The following is a 20608-nucleotide window of genomic DNA, read 5'->3' as shown; positions in this document are numbered from 1 at the left end:
GACACCTCGTCTCGCGAGATTGGCCACGCCTACTTATGAATTATTCCGCGAAAAAGAATCCGTCGTTTCTAAGCGCTATTGTTGACTTTGGAAGTCAATAGATACCGTACTTTGACGCATATGTAGAGAAAATACTATATTTTGTTTTTGCTAGAGTGGTAGAGAGATGTTTTGTGTCTCTGAATTGGTTCTGAAGCGGAGCAGTATGGGAGACGGGTTGGAGGTTACAATAGAACAAGGGAGTGCTAAGTACTTCCTTTTCCTGCGGGAGCCACCGGCCTGAGAGGAGTGTGGCTTCCTCTCTCCACGCCATGGTGAGTAGATCTTCTCTCAGTTCAACTTTCCCCTGCTGTTAGGTCGGCCGGAATGGCTTGGGGGTTGAGAGCATAAAATCTTCAGAACGAAAAGCAAGAAAAAGGAGATGAGGACCAAATGCCTCTTTTTGTGGAGGGGAGTTGGGCTGTGCGGCTATACGGCGGCCATCTTAGAGGCAACGTGGGCTTCCCGGCACAGGCAGCTCCTGCTGCTGGAAACAACACAAGGCACCAGATGGTTCTCAGGCGCAGAGGGTCTTTGGGAATTCTAGTTTTCTTTGATCTTGGAAGGCATAAGCTCTGCTGAAGACTGGGAATTACTTGAGTTCCGAGACAATCGTGGTGAGTCAGTTTTAGGTCTTATATCCGTGTGCAGATAAGTAGAGAATATTTCATATTTTGAGAGATTTTGTTTTAAAATGTTTGCTTTTCCACCTGTTATCTGAATTCTCGTTTGTTCACGTTAAGAATATCAAGAGCTTTCTGCTTCTTAAGAATTTGTTTTTTTTAAATTGGTGTTCCCTAAATCTTTTAGAACTCAAAGCTAGCTCATAGTATGGCTAATGAACAGAATGGTAAAAAAAAAAAACTGCTTGTAGTGCTTGAAACGTAATTGAGCTAGGTGTAAAATACACAGTAATGTCTGATGGTAGTGCTGTGCACATACGGAATTGGAAAGGAGGCAGTGGTTTGGCTTTAAACAGTGATCAGAGAAACCTAGGGAAGGTAGCCTGAAGGAGGCGAGGAAGCTTGCTAAGAGGGTTTTTGGGGAGAAGACTTGGTAACTGAGGCTGGAGGGTGGTGATTACCCTGAGTGTATCGGAAGCAAGTGTGAGATGAGGTTGAGCAGATTGTGTAGGCCATCCTCTTTTTAAGTTTTATTTTCAGATGGTAAGTCTTGGGAGAAGGTTGAGCAAAAAGTAACCAGTATTTTTACTAGTAAGATTTGGAAGATGTGTTTAAAATGGAATGAAGGGGGCAAGGATGGAAGTTTGTTTGGAGGAATCGAGCTGTGGCAGACAAGATTTGCTGACGTTTGGGGTGAAAATTTAGGGACTGATTTTAGCCTACATTTTTAAACCTTCAAGTGTTGTTTTGATCATTCCTCTTTGTAAACCCTGGTTTTAAAGCTTAATGACAAACTGTTCACTTAGAAAATTACACAGCAGAACTTGATTCTAAGTGTTCTTCCAGTGTAAGAATTATTGAAGTTAATAATAGACTTGATGTGTTTGTAATGTAGCCTTTGATTTGGCTTTAAGCAATGTCTACCTCATCAAACTCTAGACTCTTGTAACTGAGCATTTAATGCATTGATGGCACATGAGGAGGGTGCTTCTGATATTTCTCATCAATATAAATATCTGTTTTTTTTTTTTACCAGGCATGTGCTCGTCCATTGATATCGGTGTATTCCGAAAAGGGGGAATCGTCTGGCAAAAATGTCACTTTGCCTACTGTGTTCAAGGCTCCCATTCGACCAGATATTGTGAACTTTGTTCACACCAACTTGCGTAAAAACAATAGACAGCCTTATGCTGTCAGTGAATTGGCAGGTATGGATTTAGATCTTTCATGGGTTAATGTTTTAAGAGCTGCTTGACAGCAGTGATGAAATTCCACTCCATTGGTCCGTGTTTCTGAATCAGATGATTTTCCTGGATGTTCTGATGCTGTTTGCTATCATGCATAATTGTCACATTGATATGGTTGGGTAGCTAAAAGTAACTTCTTTCCAATTTCAGGACATCAAACCAGTGCTGAGTCTTGGGGTACTGGCAGAGCTGTGGCTCGAATTCCCAGAGTTCGAGGTGGTGGAACTCATCGTTCTGGCCAGGGTGCTTTTGGAAATGTATCTTTTTTGTCACTGTGTTGTTGGTCAGCTGTCATGGAATTTAGCAGACTGGGCCTGTTTATTCATGTTACTAGTTTGGAAATATTTTAGTCCGAAATGCTGATAGTGTTCAGGTAATTCTAGACAGATTTGGAATCTTAGAAGATTCTAATAGGGGCTTAACGTTAGTAAGTTTTACTTGCAATGATGTCGTAATTTGCGTCTTACTCTGTTCTCAGTGACAGTTGCCTGCTGTCAGTAAGCTGGTTCAGAAGGGTGACGAAAATTCTTCCTGAGCAAGACATAACCTTTTTTAACTCCTAACATTTGAGAAATGTGATTCTTAACTGAGAAAAACAGATGTGTCGTGGGGGCCGCATGTTTGCACCAACCAAAACCTGGCGCCGTTGGCATCGCAGAGTGAACACTACACAGAAGCGATATGCCATCTGCTCTGCCCTAGCTGCCTCAGCCTTACCAGCACTGGTCATGTCTAAAGGTTTGTGATACATTTGTATTACAGGAGTGATAACAGAATACCCATTTTCTCCTTCACCTGAACTTTTTCGTTCATGTTAATAATCTCTGTAAATTGTGTTCTTCCAAGTGTGTCTCAAATCAGTCATCAGTGGGTACTGTGTAACATGGAAATAATTCAAATACAGTGGTTCAGTGTATTAGAAAACTTTTCACTTGAACTTCATGTTGCATGTTCTATTTTCAGCTTTCAAAATGATGAGATTCTACTTCATTGGTCCGTGTTTCTGAAACACATGATATTTGTGGAAGTTCTGATTTGGCAAATTGTATACCATTTTGCTTTTGTGGGTTATATAAAATGTTTCTCAATTTTTCAAAAGGTTCAGGGTAACCAGGTCAGTTAATTAATTTTGTCAGGTCATCGTATTGAGGAAGTTCCTGAACTTCCTTTGGTGGTTGAAGATAAAGTTGAAAGCTACAAGAAAACCAAGGAAGCTGTTTTGCTTCTTAAGAAGCTTAAGGCTTGGAATGATATAAAAAAGGTAGGTTTAATGAACACATTTACAATTTGGTAGTCCTTCACAAAAATTAGCCAGAATTTAATTTTCAAAACATTGCTGCCTTGGCCAGGTAACACGGTTGAGATGTTCCCCCGATATGCCATGGTTGCACATTCAGTCCCATCAGGGCACATACAAAATTGACCAATGAATGCATCCAGAAGTGGAACAACAAACTGATGTTTCTGTTTCTTTCTCCCTAAAGAAATCAATAAAAATAATTTTAAAAAGATTGCTGAAGGACAGTATTAATTACAAGACTTAGATATGATTATAAATGAGAGCAAGTACTCTGGAACCATGTTATAGTCATGCACTACTTAACAATATACAGTCTGAGAACTAATCTTGCTAGGTGGTTTTGTTACTACTGAATGCATGACTACTTAATGCAAACATAGATGGTATGTGGCCTACTTAACTATACACATAGCCTATATGGTATATTATTGTCTATACGTGGTTTTTAACTCTGAAAATCTGTTACAGGGATCATCCTAATCGGAATACTAAACCTTCTCACTTTGTAGGTCTATGCCTCTCAGCGAATGAGGGCTGGCAAGGGCAAGATGAGAAACCGTCGTCGTATCCAGCGCAGAGGGCCCTGCATCATCTATAATGAGGACAACGGTATCATCAAAGCCTTCAGAAACATCCCTGGTAATTCTTGTATTGCCTCCATGTTTGATTACTTGAACTATGCAAACTCACTCAACCTTTATCATGATGAGATTCCACTTTATGGTCCGTGTTTCTGAAACACATGATTTTGTGGAATGTCTGATTTTTGGCTGAAGGAATGCACCATTAATGGCTAAAACTTCCTAATTAGGGGTGGTTCTCAGGTGTCTTATGTAGTACATAGGCTATAAAGACGATTTGTGTTTTTCTTCTTTTGAAATACACATGCCTTAATTCTCCTTTTCCCTTTAAAAGGAATTACTCTGCTTAATGTAAGCAAACTGAACATTTTGAAACTTGCTCCTGGTGGGCATGTGGGCCGTTTCTGCATTTGGACTGAAAGTGCTTTCCGCAAGTTAGATGATCTGTATGGCACTTGGCGTAAAGCAGCCTCCCTCAAGAGTCACTACAAGTGAGTGTCTGAATTCATATACTGACCGTAGATGTTTATACTATGAAAATTTACATTCAGAAGTGGTTTTCATTTTTTCTAATGGATTGTGTTCTGTTGCTATTTCACCTTATATATAGATGCAATATGCTGAAATGATAAGATACTCTGAGAAGTGATAGTGTAGTTGGAAATTTTAATTGAATTCTGGAGAGCTTTAAATGGTTAAAAACTTAGCTTCTGTTGAGGTTCATGTTAATCACATGAGAAATAAGAATTTGGTATCTGTTTTAAACATTTTCTTGATTTTTTCTTTCAGTCTTCCCATGCACAAGATGCTCAATACAGACCTTAGCAGAATCTTGAAAAGCCCAGAGATCCAAAGAGCCCTCCGAGCACCACGGTAGAGTTGTGATATTTACAGTGATTCTTGCCCAACCTCATCATAACTGGTTATTTGTAAAATGTGGGTAATGTAGCCTCAGCCTGGTGCTCAGTTAATTGTGGAGTGTCAGTCCCATACAGCAAAAGGTTGCAAGTTTGATCCTGGTCGGGACGTGTATGGGAGGCAGCCTATTCCTCTTTCTCCTTTCCTCTCAAGTTTTTTTTTTTTTTTTAAATTTTTTTAGCACATCCTTGGGTGAAGATTTTTAAAAATGAATAGTGGAATTAAAATGTTAATATACAGTGTCCATTTTTTTATAGCAAGAAGATTCATCGCAGAGTTCTGAAGAAGAATCCACTGAAAAACCTGAGAATCATGTTGAAGTTAAACCCATATGCAAAGACCATGCGCCGGAACACCATTCTTCGCCAGGCCAAGAACGTAAGCAATAATTTAATTTCTGCAGATATAAGTTTTTAGAAAGATTTGATTATTTAGATTTTCTTCTTAATTTGTTGCAGCACAAGCTCCGGGTGGATAGAGCAGCAGCGGCGCTAGAAGCCAAATCAGATGAGAAGGGGGTTCAAGGCAAGAAGCCTGTGGTAGGGAAGAAAGGAAAGAAGGATGTTCATGTGACGAAGCTGAAGAAGCCAAAGAAGCCTTTGGTGGGAAAAAAGGCTGCAGCCAAGAAACCAGCAGCTCAGAAGAAGCCTGCAGAAAAGAAACCCACCACAGAAGAAAAGAAGCCTGTGGCATAAACTTAAATTTGTTTATTCCATAACTGTCAGATCACTGTGGACAGCTAGTTTTGAATAAAAAACGTTAAAGGCAGTGAGAAAAATGTTGCGTTTGTTGTGCAAATCTTGGTTAGAATTTTCTGTTTATGATATTATGTTATACATAACTCCAGCCTTTCACTTGTTACAGTCTGGTCTAAAATGGATCATTGGATTTGTACAAAATTCATGCTGTTGAATGGAATGAGGGATGCTTCCTAAGTTCAGATATAAAATCCAGTCCATTTTGTAAGAGCAATGTTTTGAGAAGGATGGTGATTAAAAGACTAATCAGAAACACAAACTTAGAATATAGCTGCGCCTGCCCCTGCCAACCCCTCCACTCCCCGCCCCCCCAAAAAAAACCTTTGGAAAATTTCATAAGAATTTGACATTTCCAGTAACCACAAGAGGGCATAATCAGAATGCATATTTTGAAATGCAGCAGTAAGAAACATGGCTTCCTCAGAGAAGTGATCTTGTTAGAACCTGTGACAGGATGTTATTGGATACCCTTCCCAACTAGAGACATGTTTGCCAGTTTTACTAGGGGATGAGTATGTTGGTCAAGCATGATAAGGACTACCCACAGCATGTTTTAAAAACAAAGCTTTTAGTTTTTTAATTGAATGTTACCACCCTAGAGTTGACTTCGTTTTAGGAACTTTATTTTTTTTCCTTCCTATTCACAGTCAAAACCACAGCGAGAGTGATGTAGAATCCATTTGTAGGTTAAAGAGATCTCAGTTCCCTAGCACCCCATCTCCCAATTTGTTAGCTGCCTTTTCATGCTCTTGCGTGGACCTCCTGCGAAACTCATTTGGAATCCTTGCCTCCAATAACCAAAACTAGGGAACGTGCTTGTGCTGATCGTTGTTAATATTAGGCCCCGCTTTCAAATGCAGGTGGTGTGGCCCTAACCACAACCCTAGACCGGTTGCTCAGTTAAGTGTGGTCCCACGCATACACCAAGGTTGCCGTTGGTCATCTGGGCAAATACGAGAACCAACTGTTGAATGCGGAAGTGAACAGCATCGATGTTTTCTTCAATTTTAAAAACTAAACGAACATCCTATTGGAAGTGCGATACAGCTAGTACTGTTTAATTGACGCATTTGGAACTCTGTAATTGAGCATTTTTATCTTCTGGTTCTGTACGGTTCCAACGGCCTGTGCTTTAGGAATCCCGATCGTTATTCGAATCTAGATAACACGGTTTAAAACCTCGATTCCTTCCGGCTGAGCTGTCAAGAAGCGCCCCGCCCGAAGTGCAGCCAGCCTGCTGTTCCGTTTCCGGGACGTGGGGCTGTGACGTCATCACCGAGCGCTCGACCGACTGGGGCCGGGTGAGAAGGCGCGATGCTGAGCAGGCTCCAGGAGCTGCGCAAGGAGGAGGAGACGTTGCTGCGGTTGAAGGCGGCACTGCACGACCAGCTGAACCGGCTCAAGGTGACCCCCCGCGGCCCCCTCCCACCCCGCCACCCCACCGCTGCCCCGATTTCGGCTCTACGCGGACCCCAGGCGACTGCCTTGCAGCATTGCTGCTGGTAATCCCTCCCTTGCCTGGCGGTTGGGGCGCTGACCTGGTGGTTTACAAGCCCCGGGTGAGCTCCGTTTTAGATTATGGACCAAGCTCAGAACCTTGATTCTGTAAGTCTAGGCTGTGCCCCAGCAGTCTGCACGTTTGGGGAGTTCATCCCCACATCAGACCTCCGGAAATGCAGATGGTTCACACAAAAAGTTCGACCTTCCCCGCCTACGGACCTTTTCCTCCCGAGCTCCTACAGCTTTTACTGGCTACTATTTCCAAAAAACCTCCGCTGCCTTGCGGCATACCTCTTCAGGGGAAAGGCTAAGGGAGTAAACCCCGACAGAAAATCCGGAGCCGGAGTCCCTAAGGCGGTTTGACGTTGTAGTCAACACCGGCAACTCCTGCGGCGCACCTGAACCCAAGCTGTATCGACTCCGTCTTTCCCTTGGACCCTTCAGCTGCGAAGAGAGGGGGGGTCTGCTGCATGGGCAACAGCAGACCCTCCATATTACCCTGCCCAGGCTCTGTAGCTTCAGCGTCATCGCAAGATGTCGATTCAACACGGGAGGAGACAGATACCGTGTCACTCCCGAGTCGGACTGCACAGCCATTCTCGGCAGTGCAGATAGACTCTTAAGAAGCTACACCATCGTCTCTCGAGACGGACGGCTGCCGACGATTTCCTGGCTTGTATTGCCGCTTAAAACAGATTTAGTATTGCAAAGCTAGTTCCTCTCATGATGCCAACCTTTTACAGCATGGTCAGTAAAATTTTCCTACATCAGGAGCCCAGTGAAATAGTAAAGAAAATGTCCTTAACTCTTCTTTTCTAGGTTGAAGAACTGGCCCTCCAATCAATGATTAGCTCTAGAAGAGGGGATAAGATGCTGTCTTCTCAGGCTGCACATGAACAATCACCTGATGTAAGCTTAATGAAGTGTTGGAGTAGGGAGAGAATGCAAAGTCCATGCTGCTTGGAGGTCAAAGATGGTTGTAAATTACATTATCAAGCCCAAAGGACTCTGGAAGTACTAATAAGAATTTTCTAGCTTAATAAACTTGGTATTCAGTATTACTGTTTTAGACAAGAACAGCCTAGCTGGTTACACCTTGATTGAGTTATTAATTGGGTACTTATATTGCCTACACCATCCTATGTTACTCTAGTTACTCTAATGAACTCAAGGAGAGTAGAAACCTTTGCAGGGATATGTCAGACCTCAGCTCTGTGAATAAGTAAGTTTGGGGTTCAAAAATAGAGTGTAGCTTCAACTACAAAGTATGGTGCTAAAAAGTGAGTTTTAGTCTTCATTGTATGCTCCTCTGACCAGATGCCCTCACTTAAATCAGTAAAATCATAATCTTCTCAATATATTTGAGCAGTTCTAGTAGTGTGTGAAGCCTTTTAAACCCATTTGAAAGTATCACATCTCAGTCAGCATAATTCTTATGGAAGAACTATGTTTGTAAATCAGTTAACATTCTCTCAAATCTAGAGCATTTAACCTCCCATTTTAGCAGTGCAGGTTGGAGGGGAGGCTGGGGTAGAATTTGGAGAAATAGGAAAGTGGTCATACCTCTTCGTGGTAAATGCTGGGAATGAATACACAATTGAGATTTGGTTTTAAACCATTTTTGAAAATTTGCTGTTTTGAGGCCAGTATCCTTCCTACTAACCCATGTCCTTGGCTAAAGCAGATGTTGGTGCATATAGACAATGAAGCATCAATCAACCAAACTGCACTGGAGTTGGGCACAAGGAGCCATGTGCCAGAAGAGGAGGAGGAGGAGGAGGAGGAGGAGGAGGAAGAAGAATCAAATTCCTCAAGTGGGCAGAGAGCCAGAATTAGTTTTACTAATTAAATTTCAAAGTCTCAGAAACAGTTCCAAAAATTCTTGCCATGGGCCCTATGTAGCCTGCTTTAAAGGGAAGCAAGAACTTTAGAAGGATGTGTGCTTGTAAAAATGATTCCATCAATAATTCAAGTTTCAGAATGCTTGAACAAAAATTAGCAACACATAGAAAAGCAAAGATGCAGTGTCTTAGCACTGAGCAGTATGGGTGGTGCTATCTCTGTTCTGGTCAGATCCAGTGTGTTCAAAACAGAAAATTTCCTCTGAAATGCTATTGAGAAAGTCTGACATTTGCCAAAGGGCAAAGTCTAAGTACAAGCCAGCCTTTCAAATCAACAATGCCTCTTGTAAGCAAACCAACTTGAGGCTGTTTGCATACCACTGAACCCTTGTAAGCAAAGCCAAAGTCTAGGAAAGAAAGATGACAAGGACAGAAGGTCACTTGAGAAGCACAAGCTGTTGCCACCTCAGTGACATTGTAAAATACTGCCCATTACAGACTGTTGTGTGGCTGTCCTTACATCTAGGTTAAGACATCACTGATAAAATGTGTTTAGAAATAAACTGTATATGAGCAGCTATCACACAGCTGCTGGTTTCCAGACAGCAGCAGGGAAACAGATCAGTTTCTCTGGGGAAAACAGTACAGCAAGATGGTTTAAAACCCACTTCTGACTTAGAAGGAAATGCGCCATGAACAGAATCCCTATGCTTGGGAGATTGGATTTTTATAATAGATGATAGTTACAGGATAAATGTCATATTATAACTTGGTATTTGAGTCCTAGCTGGTGTGGCTCAGTGGACTGAGCACTGGCCTGCAAACCAAAGAGTGGCTGGTTCAATTCCCAGTCAGGGCACATGCCTGGGTTGTGGGCCAGGTCCCCAGATGGGGGCGTGTGAGGCAACCACACATTGATATTTCTCTCCCTCTCTCCCTTCCCCTCTTTAAAAATAAAATCTTTAAAAAAAAACAAAAAACTTGGTATTTTAAGTTGAGATTTATTTCTGCATACTCTTCCTTTCCCATTGAATGTACTGGTTAACAACTTTATAAAAGTAACTTGCCCTGTCCATGCAACAGAAAAGCCAAACACAAAGAACCTCCTCAAGCAGAACTTATGTAACTGTTCAAAAAGAGCGAACATGGATATGTTAGTCAACGTTTCATTAAAGTTATTTTGAGCTACTCTTAAAGGAAGTAGCAAGAAGTTTAAATGAACATGTTTCTTGGAAAACACAATGTGAAGATAGTTTTGCGCTAAGATACATTTTAGGGTCTAATTTAAAATACAAGTGTGTTTGTAAGAGCTAGAAAATTGGCTATGAATTTGAGCCGTACCACTATGTGATCACTTACCCTCTCACATCTTGGAACTTTCACTTTTCTATGTGTTAAATGAGGGTGTCTGTACCTGCTCTAGCAATTTTTACATGTTGCTGTGATATGCTAATGAGATACTGAAAAATCCAACTACTGTTAAGTGTTTCAGTGAGAAGTTTGAAGGAGGCATTTGGCATGAGGAACTCAAAACAGCGAGATTGATGGCAGGGAACATCATTCATGAGAACAAGATAAGTCTTTGTAATTACTGGGGAAGAAAATCTTATGTCTCTCAAAATGTAATACTACCTTTGGATGTGGAGAAAATTTTAAATTACTCCCTAAAAGATACTCAGCATGAAAGCATTCAGATCCAGATTTTAGACTCAGGTTACACCATCCCTTCCTTCTCAGATGGAATTTGCCATTTAATGAGACATTCTTAGTAGTGGTTGTATTTTCTGTTAGCAAAAGACAGTATGAAGAACGTGTGAGTATTAAACCTTAGCCTGAATGTCTATATCAAAAAAGTATGCTAGGCTGTTGACTCAGAATGGGCATTAGCCTCAGAAAAAATTGACTAGCAGAGAGGCAGCAGTATATACAACACTGACCAGTTTTTTAAATCTTGGCTGTATTCTAAGCTCTAGTAGACCCAGAGTGGAACTACCTGCTCAGGAGATTTACCCAAATTCTTTTAATTTGAAAATATAATGGGTCTTTAAAAAAAAAAAAACACGTTTACTTTGGCTTTCTATAACTCGTCCTCTCAAAAAAGAGGTGCTGACCAGGCAGTTTCACATGGACCTCAAATTCCAAAAGTCACTTTTCAAAGAAGGAAAGGTACCAGTGGCCAGCTGAGCCATGGCTTTGTTTTTTGTGACCTCACTGCCACCTAGTAGCCTTAAGAACCGGTGCCAGGCACATTCCTCCTCTCCAGAAAGGTATAGTTAAGTGTAACAAGTGAAAGGGGAAACCGATGCTCAGTGGAGCAAAGAAGCATGGACAGACTGTCCCACGTGGAGGTTCCGTTGACCACCAGTAAGGTGCCCCTGTGAGCATGTTGGCCACCTCACCAACACACCACTCCCACCTACTGCTTTTCCCATATATCAAGACAGAAGGAAAAGATAGGATCTGTTCACCAGTCCACAGGAAAGGTGGTTGGAAGATCCACAGATAAGGGTGTTTGCTGAGAAGAGTTGGATGAAGTACAAGGTTGGAGTTTCAGGAAGCCCCATTAGTCCAAAGCACCGAACTTGTCCTCGCAGTGACATTTCCACCTTTCTTCTTTTATTTTTTCCCCTCACAATAATGCTTGGCTATATCACTTGATTTCTGGTGAATTAGAGACACTGAATATGAGAACAAAAGTAGAAATATCTTTCAGCCTTTTAACTTGGTAGTATATTTATTAGAATAAGAGATTAGATTTGTTAAACATTTGGATTAAAATTGTTAAAAGGATTTCCATACAATTTTTAGGCACTATACACACTGTTGTTTACAAGAGCATCAATATTTGGATTTGGGGGAAGATAAATCTCACATTTTAATGCCTGGATACACTTGTGAACATTCAAAGTAACTCCACCATTTTAGAAACACTAATCCAAACTTAAAGAGACATATACCACTAAATATCCCAAACAGTATATTTAAAAATAAATATAGAAATACAACCAGAAGTCTACAAATCATCAGAGTAGATAGACTGGTGAAGCCCTATTATCATGGCAGTGAAGGGCTCTTACTAGATTTTGATGGAAATTGCTGAATTCTACACCAAAAGCAAAAACATGATAAAATAAATGATATACACTTTCTGATGCTCATTTTCATAGCAGCAAAGCATGCTTCACATGCACTGCCTGTGAAGGATCTTACAAGGCCCCTTCTTCAAATAGAGAAGGTATGCCTGGCAAGAATGAAGTACCACCAAATGTCAAAGAATTCCCAAAATACAGGCGGCCAGCCAGCCAATCACGGTGAGGGGAGAGCAGTGCAATTTTCAGTAAAAATGACTACCCACAGTCACCAAAGTTTCACTGTAATTCAATGTGCACGATTTGATCATCGACAAACACAAAAATAGCCCCAAGCACAAAGCCAATTCACTTAGGGGAATAATAATAAGAATAAAGACAGTTGTATTAAAAATACACAAACAGAATTTTGGCACATGCTGTGTTCTTCACCCTTTGTCATACGTAAAATGCATGTCTGAACAGAGGCATGGGAAATAGGCCTGAAAGCAACGTGACATGCCACTGGGCTGGGGACTCGCTCTTTGCTGTTTCCCAAATACTTAGACACCAGCTGCGTGGGTTGGTGTGCTGGGCTGGTTAAGGCCAATGGTGGAGCAGAGCCAACCTGCAAAATCCACTTCCTCAGCATCAGATCTCTTGATAAAAGTATGAACCTGCATGTAAGGAAACAGAGGAAGTAATGTTAAAAAACCACCAAGAAGGAAAATCAAGAGTCCTGGTAGGTCTAGGGCTTGTGCTACATGGAAGTAGCTCCTGAAGCCTGACCTCGAGCAGCTGCAGGGGCCAGGCAGGCAGGGCCAGCTGCCAGACAGAGACCAGCTCTGCCTGGCTCTGCCAATTACACCAGCTGGGAGGCCTTGGGCAACTGGCTCACTTCCCTGAGCCCGCCCTCCTGAGCTATGACATGGGGATGGTAGCTCTGCCTTCAGTGCCTCACACAATTGTTAGAAGGAACAAAGGAACTGATGGACTTGAAGTGCATGTTACTCTGTACAGGCTCTACAAGACACGTAAGCTCAGTTATTTACTGTATTACTTCCCAACTCCTCCCACTACCACCACCACCAAACAAGAGGAGGCAAGTGGAGAGTAGCTTGGGGAGGATGCTAACTGTCAAGTGAGCCAGGGAGTATTAGAGAAAGGTCCTGTCCCTGTGAAGGGGTGGGCTAGCCCTTTCTTTCCCTGAACCCAGGGCTGCAGGGCCACCCCAGTTTTTCCTTTGAACTGATGGGAGGACAGAGGAGACTGACATCCGGTGTCCTGCAACAGGGTTGGCTGGACTGCCGTGGTCACGGCAGATCAGGGAATGGACTCAGGAAGTACAGGATGGATCACTGACAGAGGAGAACAGATGAATAAACAAGTAGTGAAAGAATCTGAAACAAACGGACTTACCATGAGTTGCTTCAAATCTGCTCTCTCTGCAGGGTTTTTTATTAAGCTTAAAGGAAGACAGATAACATGAGAGCTGTTGCTTGGAGCTGCTTCTAACTCCAATTACTCCCATTTACTTGCCTGTCCTCCCCACACCCATGGGCTCTGATGAGTCCCTGAGCCTTATTCACCTTCCTGTTCTGAGCACAATGCCATGCCCACAGCAGGTTAGTAAATGCTCGCTGAACTAAGAGAGGTCGAAGGCAATATGCCAATTCTTGTAGAGCAAGTGACAGAAACAGCAGCTATTTTACCGACTGCAACTGTTACATCACCCAAGTCCTAGCACTCTAGAAGAAGGGCAGCAGCCAAAAGGATCAGAGGAGAGGAAAAAGGGCAAAGCCACCCTCCTCAAGATGGGGTGGGGAACCTGACAAAAATGGGGTACTCTTCCATATAACAAGGAGCCAACTTACCATTTATTCACAAAATCTTGAAATTCCAGACTGAATACTCCACTGGGCAGTTTTGGAGGAGGCTGCAAATACATGTAAACACATAAGAAATGTTTGTCTTCCTGCCCCAGCCATCTCTCCTCCCCAGTCCTGCTTCTGGGCAGCACTGCCCTTTATCCAGTCCAAGGGAGGGAGGCCAATGGCTGGCTGCTGGGTCACCCTGGTGAAACCAGTCAGAATTGGGGCCAGGTTAGTGTTCTACCACTCACTTGGCTAATTACTGAACAGATCACTGTTCCTCTTAAGCCTCAGTTTAACTTTCTATGAAATGAGGAGGGCCTAATGACCCTTTCCAGCTCACACTCTACAACAGTAAACCTTGTAGTGTGGCATGCAAACAACCAGCAATTACTAGTAGCAGCAGCTAGGGGCATATGCAAACCATCAGGCACAGTCCAGCCCAGGCAGCACTTGTGGAAGTCATAGACGCCTAACTAGATAACTAATAAAATATATATCCCCTTTCTAAGCCCTGAAGGAACAGAGAAAGGTCAATAAAACATTAACTGGCAGAGGGCTGGCTCTGGAAGAATGTTAGCTGTACACTTACTCCAGGAATGAAGCTGTCTGCAGGCATCAGAGCAAGAACACTGGTTAGAGCTCTCATTGTCCCCGGGTGCACAGTGGACGTCATGCAGGGCTATACAGGACAAGGCCCTGCAGTACCCTGTCCCTGTGCTCCACACAGTTCAGTAAACATGACCCAGCCCTGTGACCTGTGCTGGGGCTGTGTGCACCTTCCTTGCGAGCTTACCTCCAGACCCTGCCCAAGATGCCATTGCTCTGATGCGCTGCCCAAATAAACAGGTAATTGGAGACTAAAAATTAAATATTGACACCCAAAAGAAAGCCCAGTCTAGCCCTCTTCCTCTGAATGCCTTGTAAGAATAGCAGGTGAATAAGCCTGATCTGAGGTCTAGGACTAAAACCCAGATCATAGGCCTCCCTGCAGACCATCCCTGCTGCTGAGGGGAATATGTAGGGAACATTTGAGGGCAAAACCAGCAGCTCAGCCTCCAAAGGCCAGTTCAGTCCTGACTAGGAGGTGGCCAGCCAAGGGAGGGACTGAGTGCCAGCAGAGTGTGAGGTGCATGCACCTGTCACCATGAAGCCCAGCCTCCTGGGAGGTCCAGGTAGGGGGCTGAGGGTTGGGAAGAACAGGTGGTAAGAAAGGAATAGCAGTGGGTGGGAAGAACCTGAGCTACTTTCATTCTGGAGCCTTGGTTTCCTCATCTGTATGAAGAGCATAACAAAATCAATTTGACCCACCTGAGCAGTGCTTCGAGACCTGATTAGGAAAATGTGAAAATATGGAAGAAAGCAGTGCACACTAGGGGACTGGCAGTGGCATATATAACCTCAGGCCATTTCTTCCCTTAACGAGGCTCTCACCCAGCACCACTCAGCTTAGGTCCCAGCAGTAGGGGATGGCTTTCCTGACTACCACAAATGTGACGCATGTGGCCTTTCCTGGGTCCTTAAACAGCCACAATCAGATCCTGAACTTCTTTTCTATGCTCTAAGGTGCTCAGCTTAATGCTGTGCAGACAGTCAGGAGAGAGAGGTCGCTAACCTCTCTGGCAGACTGTATGTAACCTAGTGACAGTAGTTTAGTAACTGCTGGGGGTACCAGGATCTTCCCTGTTGAGTTTTTAATAGATAAGGGAACCTTTCTGAGCCATTTGGGATCTGGTTTTAGAAAGCAATAAGAAAGTATGAGAAGTTATTCCACTAGTCTCTTGAGAAAGAAGTAAAAAACAGAGTGGTGCCCTTTACCTTACACCATGGCTGAGTGGGGACCTTCAACTGCTGCCCAAATATGCCACAAGCTTATCCTGGTCCACTAAGCATGTTGCTCCTGAGGCTGGAAGTGCTGGCCCTATCATCTGAAACCCTGTCCTGAGCTCCAGCCCAGCTCCTCCAGCCCTGCCCCAGCCCCTCTGAACAACCATGGTGCTCATCCATGGCTTCCTGTTCCTCTCAAACCCACCCACATTTGATGAATGCATAAAGGTCCCTTACTCCCTTGATCCTTTTTTTCACTTAAACATACTGATATACCTATGTACAAATAATATGTGCTCCCTGTATGAAAGTCAGCTAACAACAATAAGCAAAAAGAAACCTTTAATCACCCATAATTCCATCTGTATTATATTACTTTCCAGACTTTAAATGTACATACGAGCTATGTGCATGCATTATTTCTACACTGTCACTTTTTTATGTTCATTATTCTTTAATGGCACAAGACAAAACCCAATATTGCAGTTATAAATGCATCTGCCTTGCCTCCCCTACACAATCTAACAGTCTTCAAGACTAGGGACTTTGAATTTTCCATCTTTGGATCCCCACCTCATTCCTGCCACCCAACAGCACATAGTAAGTGCACAAGAAATGCTTGGTGAATGGAGGAATGAAAATATAAGTGGGTAAAGTGGAGGCTCCAGAATCTGAGAAAAGAGGAGGGACTCAGAGTTACCTGAAGATGCTCCCTGAGGAATGGATTCCTGTGGCCTCTAAACCAGTCACTCAATTCCAAAAGCATGATGCACAGAGCAGAACCCATGAATCCTGAGGCCCAAGCAGCCTATACTAAGGGAACAACTCACAGGTTTCCCAGTCAAATCAACTGTGAGTTTTTTCTTAAGAGGAGCAGATAGATTCCACGATCAAGGAAGCCATGCAGTACTTACCTCATTGACTATGTAATCCAACAACTCAAAAATTGCCATGGGAGGTCGGCTGTCCATTCCATAAGCTACAGATGTTATAAAAAGAAAGAAGAAAACATTTCTCAGAAACAGAGAGGATGATATGTGCCAATAAGAGGCTAGGTGTTGGGCATGGATCCCAGGGACCAGAATAGGGTAGTGGACGACAGGGACAAAACAGCCACAGATCAGGCCTGAACAGAGGGAACCAGCAAAGACCACAGAGTCAGCTGGCCAAGGTATAAATCTGGGCTCTGCCACATCCACAGTTTTTGACCTTGGGCAAATCAATTGCCACTGGGCCTAGTTTTGAGTTTTATAAAGTACAGATAGATAATAATTACATCTGCCCTTTCTCCCGTCCTTATACTGAGAGAGAAACAAATGAGATAATACTAAACAACTAAAAAACTTAGTTTTAATTCTCCCTGAACTTGGGTTTCTTCCTTTTATGCCCCAAAGTCATGAGCCACAGCCACCAGCCCCTTCAATGCTTCTCCCCTCGTACACACCCTCTCCCATGTGGGCCTCATGATGGTAGAGACCAGCCATATCTCCTAGGTCAGACAGGACTGTCCTCGAAGGAACTATGTTAGAAGAAGATGGCTGGGCCAAAAGCTTCTGAATACAGCTTTACCTCACAGTATTCACATTCAGAGAGGCAGGCAGTGCTGCACAGTGCTCACCACCTTGGAGCCAGGCCTGGCCACTTACAAGCATATGTGGCCTTGGCAAATCAAGAGCTTTGCACCTCAGTTTCCTCACATCTAAAATGGAGGTTATCATAGTGCTCACACATAACTACTATAAAATTAGATAATGGCAGGCAAATGCATGGATATAGAAAACAGATTAGGGCTTGCTGGGGATGGTATAGGGGGAGTTGGGAGTGAATGCTATGGAGATGAGGTTTCTTTTTGGGGTGACAGAAATGTTCTGGAATTACATAGTGGTAATAGCTGCACTACATGGAAGAATATACTAAAAACCAATGAATTGAACACTCTAAAATGTGTACTTTATGTTATGTGAATTTTATCTCAGTAAAAATATCTACCTAAAAAAAAAAAGAAAATGCCGTAATTTAAAAAAATTAGATAATGCATAAATGCAAAGTGTAGTGCCAGCAACACAGTAGGCACTCAACAAATGGTAGAAGTGTCAGTTATAACAGTAATTTCCTACACCTACCTGGAGGCTTCTGCTCTGCTTCCCCCTGCCCCCAGCCTGGCACCCAGAGACAGAGAATCAGCTCTCCAGAAATGTCCAACAGTAAGGGACACCCACAGTCCAAGCTGAGGTACACCAGGACACTCACAGCTAAGGGGCCTCCCAGGGGTCCTTGGCCTGGGTGGTGTCTCAGCTGCATCTCCCTCCACCTGGCACCCAAACATCAGCTCCAGCTCCTTGGCATCTGGAGGAGGAATGGGATACCTCCCAATCGCCATCTCAACCAGAGAGAGCCCCATGCTCCAGATGTCCGACTGCACTGAGTAATGAGTCCCCTGGAGTCTTTCTGGCTGCAGGAGAGACAGAAACAGTTATGATAACCTGTGAACTAACCTGGGCCCATGCAGAAGAGGAATGGACGAGTCCCCATGGATGCTCAAAGGGAGCTTCAGGACTTCCTCCCACTTTCAGACTTGCTTACACTGCAGGAGAGTGGGTTTCCCCACATGGTCCTGGTCCTAGGTCTGCTGATAGATTTTCTCTTTCCAGAATTCACAGCCCATTTTAAGATCTCCACTAACCTCTTAAATTTGGCCTCTTTGCCTGTCCCCAAATACTGTGCTTACCAAGCCCTAGCCGGTCCATGGCTCCGGCCCCTCCTCAATTCTCTGTCTCCCTTGTAACCTAAATAGTATCCAACCCAGCTGACTTTTGGCTGTCACCTCAGCTGTGGTTCCAGCTTTGTCTAACCTGGTCACTGTCTTGCATATGTGGGGCAGCCTATCCAGAGCCCAGCATGAGAGGCTCATCTTGTTACTTGAGCCTGAGGAAGTTTCTGGGACATGGGTCATGAATGAGATAGTCCAGTGGGCAGAAAGAAGTTCTAAGCACAGCTCTACCACTGACTCACTGTTTCTGGATAACATGAATGACAGAGAAAGCAAGGGATCTGGGGTCAGAAGATCGGGGTTCAAATCCAAACACTGGGACTTCTAACTTACATGATTCTGAACCTCTGTTTTCTCATCTATAAAATGGGGATGATGATGATGATGGTAACAACAGTAATAACATAACAGAATACCAGCTCTACTTACTAGGGTTATTAGAAAGGTCAAAGCAAATGAAAATGTATGTTGCAAAATGCTGTACATATGTGAGTCGTTGTTGGTGGGAAAAGGCAAAGGAAAAAGTACATAATGCTATATAAAAGCATTATTTGAAATAGCACATGTATTTCAAGAAATAGCACATGTATTTCATACATTTATTTAGATATCAAATTACTTTCCCATAATATTTTTCCCTAACTCCCAAACTGGACTCTTTTGGAATTGCCCACATAACTACAAAAACCCAAACCACTAAACAAACCCCTGGATCAATACGTCCCCATGGCCTGTTAATTGATTTTGAATTTGAGAGTTGACAGTTGAGTGGCCCAGTGTTTAGACATGCAGAGAATCAGCAATGAGCGGATGGCAGGGAAAGAGAGTGGAAGAAAGTGCTGACGGGCCCAGGCGTTTCATGTTTCTGAGACTGTGGGTCCCTGGACTGGATGGAGGGTAGAGATGTGGGTCAGCATTGGCTGAGTGATGTTGACAGTGACAAGAGTCACAGTGGGGTAGGGGGCAGGCAAGAAGGAATAAAAATGTGGACGTGAACTTCCACACAGGGAGGCCAGGAGCCGCTGACAAATCCTACCCTAAGAAGTAAGTGAGGGCACATGGTGGAAAGGGGGACTGACTGGCAAGAAGGAGATGTAGCTTTCAATCCTGGCTCTGCAGGGTTAAGTGAGCAGGTCACTTCACCTCCCTCAATCTAGATTTCCTCATCTCTAAAACAGGAACAATAATCTTTACTTCCTGGGACAACCACATAGATCTATGAGGTCACTCTAAGATGTGGAAGTGCTGGAAAGCAACATATAAAACATCCTACATGCAAAGATGCCTGAGCCTCTGTGCCCAGCCCCTGCAGTCCAGGCCTGCACTGTGTCCACCTCCACAGGGGCCTCCAGCTCACTTGAATGCTCCTCTCTGCTGCCCTGCTCAGCATTTATCCAGTCAAGTGTCCTCCTTTCTGAATCATCCTAAGAAGTGTGCTAGCCATTTCCACCCCTTCAGTCAACCAAATATTCACCCACTCACCAACCATTCTCTGAGCGCCCACCATGTGCCAGGCCCCGAGCCAGACCCGAGGGACAACAGAGACACCTACGGTAACATCCCTGCCAGCAAAGAGCTCACTGTGTGGAGGAGGGAAGAGAACAAGCTAAATATTACCACAGCGTGGGCACAGCCACACAGAGCTCTGGTGGCAGTGGGAACCACTGGAGCTGGAAGCAGAAGAGCAGACCTTCGTGATGGGGTGTTGGATGAACTAGAGCAGAGACTCCAGCCAGGAGACATGATAGGTATGCTGTGGTGAGAGGCAGGGGCAGTTCACTGGGAGACATGCGGTGAAGAGGGAGAGAAGAGGCTGATCTGAGGAAACAATTCTTAATAGACTCACAGCAGTTGGGGAGCTGGGAAAGGAGGTTAATGGCTGATGCTCAGGTCTCTATCTTGGGAAACCAAAGAAAGAGCAATGCCATTTACTGCTAATGGGAAAGATGGGGCAATCTGGGGTGGGGCCATGCCTGGGTATGTCGGGTTCAAAGTTCTGAAGACAATCAGAGAGAGGTGTCCAGAGGGTACCCGGAGATCACAATCTCTTCAGAATGTAAGCCAAGCTCTGGGAAATATCCGAGTACTGGCAATAGATTGAGCTGTAATCAGACAATCTCTTCTAGTGAGAAGAGGCCTGGTACCCCAATCATGCTCCAAGGCCTATGAAAGGCCGGGACCATCTTCATATTAGACTGAGATTCCCTCAGCGTGGGATCACAGGGCTTCAGCGATCGTTATTCCCCTCCCCGCAATCACCAGGCT

The 20608-nt window shown here is 43.8% G+C and overlaps 3 protein-coding genes and 4 non-coding genes across 8 annotated transcripts in view; 6 read left to right on the top strand and 1 right to left on the bottom strand.

Annotated features, from left to right (window-relative positions):
* Nucleotides 1–232: 232 nt before the first annotated feature.
* On the top strand, nucleotides 233–5482 carry RPL4 (ribosomal protein L4). The gene is made up of 10 exons (XM_090270805.1): nucleotides 233–314; nucleotides 1699–1870; nucleotides 2060–2166; nucleotides 2509–2647; nucleotides 3046–3170; nucleotides 3719–3848; nucleotides 4125–4281; nucleotides 4580–4663; nucleotides 4966–5086; nucleotides 5167–5482. Exons 1-10 carry the CDS (start codon nucleotides 312–314, stop codon nucleotides 5401–5403), a joined length of 1275 nt encoding a protein of 424 aa, XP_090126931.1. The 5' UTR covers nucleotides 233–311; the 3' UTR covers nucleotides 5404–5482.
* On the top strand, nucleotides 1919–1989 carry LOC150016679 (small nucleolar RNA SNORD18). The gene has a single exon (XR_016510271.1). It is a non-coding gene; the product is annotated as a small nucleolar RNA SNORD18 (small nucleolar RNA).
* Nucleotides 2349–2447, top strand: LOC150016678 (small nucleolar RNA SNORD16). Its single transcript, XR_016510272.1, has one exon. It is a non-coding gene; the product is annotated as a small nucleolar RNA SNORD16 (small nucleolar RNA).
* Nucleotides 2876–2947, top strand: LOC150016677 (small nucleolar RNA SNORD18). Its single transcript, XR_016510269.1, has one exon. It is a non-coding gene; the product is annotated as a small nucleolar RNA SNORD18 (small nucleolar RNA).
* On the top strand, nucleotides 3907–3976 carry LOC150016676 (small nucleolar RNA SNORD18). Its single transcript, XR_016510270.1, has one exon. It is a non-coding gene; the product is annotated as a small nucleolar RNA SNORD18 (small nucleolar RNA).
* A 1229-nt stretch (nucleotides 5483–6711) lies between the features above and the next one.
* SNAPC5 (small nuclear RNA activating complex polypeptide 5) lies at nucleotides 6712–8833 on the top strand. The gene is made up of 3 exons (XM_090270804.1): nucleotides 6712–6870; nucleotides 7786–7875; nucleotides 8651–8833. Exons 1-3 carry the CDS (start codon nucleotides 6781–6783, stop codon nucleotides 8813–8815), a joined length of 345 nt encoding a protein of 114 aa, XP_090126930.1. The 5' UTR covers nucleotides 6712–6780; the 3' UTR covers nucleotides 8816–8833.
* Nucleotides 8834–11522: 2689 nt separating this feature from the next.
* Nucleotides 11523–20608, bottom strand: part of MAP2K1 (mitogen-activated protein kinase kinase 1) — a 69789-nt gene continuing 60703 nt past the window's right edge. For both annotated transcript variants that reach the window (XM_090270802.1, XM_090270803.1), the window contains exons 7-11: nucleotides 17824–18025; nucleotides 16488–16552; nucleotides 13750–13811; nucleotides 13295–13340; nucleotides 11523–12552 (exon numbers count right to left, since the gene is read on the bottom strand). In XM_090270802.1, the coding sequence (XP_090126928.1) occupies nucleotides 12439–12552; nucleotides 13295–13340; nucleotides 13750–13811; nucleotides 16488–16552; nucleotides 17824–18025 (489 nt within the window). In that variant the 3' untranslated portion in view covers nucleotides 11523–12438. The remainder of the gene's footprint in view (nucleotides 12553–13294; nucleotides 13341–13749; nucleotides 13812–16487; nucleotides 16553–17823; nucleotides 18026–20608) is intronic.

This window comes from Furipterus horrens, unplaced genomic scaffold (assembly GCF_987537825.1).
Source record: "Furipterus horrens unplaced genomic scaffold, mFurHor1.1.pri manual_scaffold_3, whole genome shotgun sequence".
Classification (NCBI taxonomy): domain Eukaryota; kingdom Metazoa; phylum Chordata; class Mammalia; order Chiroptera; family Furipteridae; genus Furipterus; species Furipterus horrens.
This window is presented reverse-complemented; position numbering and strand designations above follow the sequence as displayed.

Excerpts from the sequence above, each read along its gene's own strand:
- RPL4 (XM_090270805.1), top strand. Across the intron at positions 2,648-3,045 it reads AGCACTGGTCATGTCTAAAG|GTCATCGTATTGAGGAAGTT; the intron begins GTTTGTGATACA and ends TAATTTTGTCAG. Across the intron at positions 3,171-3,718 it reads CTTGGAATGATATAAAAAAG|GTCTATGCCTCTCAGCGAAT; the intron begins GTAGGTTTAATG and ends CTCACTTTGTAG.
- SNAPC5 (XM_090270804.1), top strand. The coding sequence starts at position 6,781 with ATGCTGAGCAGGCTCCAGGAGCTGCGCAAGGAGGAGGAGACGTTGCTG. Across the intron at positions 6,871-7,785 it reads ACCAGCTGAACCGGCTCAAG|GTTGAAGAACTGGCCCTCCA; the intron begins GTGACCCCCCGC and ends CTTCTTTTCTAG. Across the intron at positions 7,876-8,650 it reads CACATGAACAATCACCTGAT|ATGTTGGTGCATATAGACAA; the intron begins GTAAGCTTAATG and ends TGGCTAAAGCAG.